The following is a 3494-nucleotide window of genomic DNA, read 5'->3' as shown; positions in this document are numbered from 1 at the left end:
CCTCTCCCCAACGCCCCTTCCTTCAATTCCTCAGGGTAAATCCAGCCCCCAGGGGAGAGCCTGGCACACAGCAATGCTCAAAGAACGCCTGCGGAACAGAAGACCATAGACAATTGTGAAAACTTTGTTCCTCTGGACTACAAACAGCTGACCACTCTCACTGCGGGTGGAGGCGGGTCGGGTGAGTACAACCCTGTCTCCAAATGGGGAAACTGAGGCGCACTGCGAGGCAGCGGTTCAGCAGGTCACGTGACACATCTTGGGCAAAGCCGGAGCAGGGTTGGAGGGCTGGGGAGAGAGTCTGTTCCTCCCCACCAGTGCTGGGGGGTGGGCCCCACGGTGAGCCACTCCCCTGCTCTTGGGAGGATGGGCGTGTGGGGGCTCAGGAGGGCGGGGTCTCAGTGGCTCCTGGACCCGCCCTGCCCCCCAGCCCCTGTTGCTGCTGCTGCCGTCTCCTCTGTTCCACTTGGTGCCGAAGGCGGGTCAGCGCCAGCTCGGAGGCCTGGATTAGGCTGTGCTGTGGGCAACAGGAGGAAGAGGGGAGCAGGGCTGAGACCAGGGCAGGAGGGCCTCAGGCGGCTTGACACCCCCAAGGGCTGGGCGGCTGAGCCACCACGGGAGGTCAGAGAGCAGACCCCAGAGCGTGGGGGAAGTGGGTATCGGAGAGGCATGAAGGTTAGACCCCAGGAGTGGCCTTACGTGAATCCACAGTGTGGGTGGGGGACATAAGCTCACACCCAAATGGAAAGGGCCGAGGTCAGCCATCAGTGGAAGGGAGACGGGTGCCCACGATCACCCTACAGTGGGAGCGAGGGGGGCCACCGGAGAGAGGCCGAGGTCAGACCACCGTGGGAGACACAAAGGTGACGCCACGAGAACAGAGAAGGGGCAACCAAAGTGGAAAAAAGGGCGACGGTCTGACCCGAGCTGGAGGGTCTGAGGTTAGACCCTAACAGAAGAGGCCTAGGAAACACCACAGCGAAATGGCTCGAAACAGGTAATGAGAGACAATGGTTAAATCACAGTAAAAGGGAAGTCCTTTCCCCCACAGGGACCACAGTCTCTTCAACTGTACCATCGAACCTCAGTGCTTTCCATCAGGGTCTAACCTCAGACCACACCACTAGGGTCTAACCTGTGTCCTTCCGTTAGGTCTGACCTCACACCTCTCTGTCCACTAGGGTCTAACCTCAGTCCTTTCCACCGGGTCTAACCTCACTCCATTTTACTTGGGTCCAACCTTGGTCCCACCCAATGTGGTCCGACCTCTATCTTTTCTACTGGGGACCAACCTTGACCATTCCATTGGGGACTAGACTGTAGAAAAGGCCCAAACAAAGGCTGTAGAGGAAGCAGCAAGAGTCAGACCCCAGTAGAAAGAACCCAGGTTAGACCACACCCAAAAGGATCCTTGAGTCAGACCAGAGGGAAGGAGAAGGCGTGGAGGAGGCGAAGATGTGGTGACGAAGACACAGTAGAGCCTGAAAGGTGGCGGGCTGCACCGTAGTGAACAGGGTTAGAGGTTAGACCACAGCAGAAGGGATGGAAGTTAAACCGCAGTGGAGGGTTCGAGGCTGGACCACAGTGGAATGGTTGGACCTTAGACTGTAAGAATAATGGTGGTTATGCTGCGGAGGGAAGGCTAGAGGTCCAAGTGCAGCGGAGGGCTGGAGACCAGACCACAGCTGAAGGGTCTGACCCCAAGAGAAAGCTCAGAGATCAGACCAGAGTGCAGGGGCTCAAGGTTAGACAACAGCAGAGAGCTAGAAATTGGCTGTAGAAGACAGGCTGGGGTTACGCTGAGGGGGAAGGGTAAGAAATCAGACTGTAGAGGAACAGTGGGAGGAAACGCAACGAAGGTTGGAGGTTAGACCACAGCTGCAGTGAAGTTGGTTAAAGACACACAGGAGAGGGTTGGCTGTGCTAAGAAGGGGAAGTAACCGTCTGACAATGGAGCATGAAAGTTAGGCTGCAGTAGAGGGTCCGAGGTTAGATCTCGGTGGGTGGATCTGAGGCTAGACCACAGCAGAAGGGACAGAGTTAAGGAAAATGTGAGGAATGAAGGACAGTGTCTAGGGGGGCTTTCGGGAGGCAGAGGGTAGGGTGGGGGCTGGGGGTAACATGCTGCATCTAAGCCGCCTCTTCCAGCTGCTGTCCCCACCCTCCTGCTGCTTTGAGTACTCACAGCTGCTCCCCTTCTCCTGAGAGAAAGAAGACCTGGGCATTGACTCCCTCCCCAAGGTGTGTCTACAGCCAGTGACTGACATCTACAGGGGTATGACCCCTTTGCCCGAAGGTAGCAAGGGTCCGTGGTACCATTCATGCTCTAAAGCTCCCTGTGGGATCAGGCTGAGGCTAGACCGTTGCAGACCCCACATCGTGGCTTGGCATCTCCCCGTTCCCATCTTGTCTGCCCCAATCAAGTTGAGGTATGCAGGACACCCTCCTCTCAGGCTCTTCCTCTTGGGGCCCCAACCTGAGACCCCGAGTCACCTGCAAGATGTGCACGCCCTTCAGGGAGACCACGGCGAGCTCCCGAAGCCCATCCCCGGTCAGATCCACGTGGGCCATGGCCAGCAGCGGGCTGGAGAAACTCCGCTGCCACAACAGGCGGAATCCACACTCAGCCTCGGGGAGCCTGGACTCTGGGCCCCAGTACTTGTAACAGAGCAGTTCCTGCAGGGGCAAGGGGCCGGCATCACCCAGGGTGGTGGGAACAGGGGGGACGAGCAGGGGGCTGCCCCATTCCTCAGGTCCCACCTGTCCATAGGTAGCCACCAGGACTTCCAGTCGCCCATCCAAATCCACGTCAGTTACCAGGCCACAGAGGACGCTGTCAAACTGGTCACTTCCGGGGAGGAGAAGCTGGTCCTTGAGACCCCGATGCAGCAGGTCCCTGAAGGTCTCAGACAAATCAGGGAAACTAAGTCACTATAGTGCCCGCCGTCCTTCCAGGGCTGGGAACTGCTTCAAACTGGTCCAGTCATGGCTGGCCCAACAAAAGTGGAACGGACAAATGTGTAAACTGAGCAAAATGCAATAATGACTGGAATAGAAAAAATTACAAGTCTGAGGGCTAGAATGGGAGACTCCAAACAGGTATAGAGAACCCTTTCAGGAGCCTGATGTGGGAAACTGGCTTGTTGCCATTTAAAGCTATGCAGACGGCCGCCATCTTTGAGCTGGTCACCACTGTTTCCAGCTCTGCTGGTCAGGAGATTTGGTTGCAATGCAATGTGCACACTCTCCTTGTTTTCTAGGCGAGAGTAAGTTTCTAGCAGGACATCAGGCCATAATTTTCCCATTCTGGTTTTACAGTTTAAAGCCACGCATCCTTCTCGTCAGACTCTGAGCCATGCGCTCATACTACTGCCCTTCTCAGGACTAAACACGCTACTCTTCCTGAGGCCTGGACAAGCTCGCTTTCAACCTAGACATCTTCACAGTTCCACCAAGTGGTCAACTTCTCACTCAAACTACTCACTTCTGTGTGT

The 3494-nt window shown here is 56.3% G+C and overlaps 1 protein-coding gene across 1 annotated transcript in view; it reads right to left on the bottom strand.

The window, feature by feature from the left end:
- Nucleotides 1-382: 382 nt before the first annotated feature.
- The window catches only part of KPTN (kaptin, actin binding protein), a 9325-nt gene continuing 6213 nt past the window's right edge, over nucleotides 383-3494 (bottom strand). Inside the window, exons 9-12 of the mRNA XM_042781271.1 lie at nucleotides 3229-3274; nucleotides 2761-2923; nucleotides 2494-2676; nucleotides 383-517 (exon numbers count right to left, since the gene is read on the bottom strand). Coding sequence (XP_042637205.1) covers nucleotides 383-517; nucleotides 2494-2676; nucleotides 2761-2923; nucleotides 3229-3274 — 527 coding nt within the window. The remainder of the gene's footprint in view (nucleotides 518-2493; nucleotides 2677-2760; nucleotides 2924-3228; nucleotides 3275-3494) is intronic.

This window comes from Orycteropus afer, unplaced genomic scaffold (genome assembly GCF_000298275.1).
Source record: "Orycteropus afer afer isolate SDZICR_OR568_19922 unplaced genomic scaffold, OryAfe1.0 scaffold00099, whole genome shotgun sequence".
NCBI classification, from domain to species: Eukaryota; Metazoa; Chordata; class Mammalia; order Tubulidentata; family Orycteropodidae; genus Orycteropus; species Orycteropus afer.
This window is presented reverse-complemented; position numbering and strand designations above follow the sequence as displayed.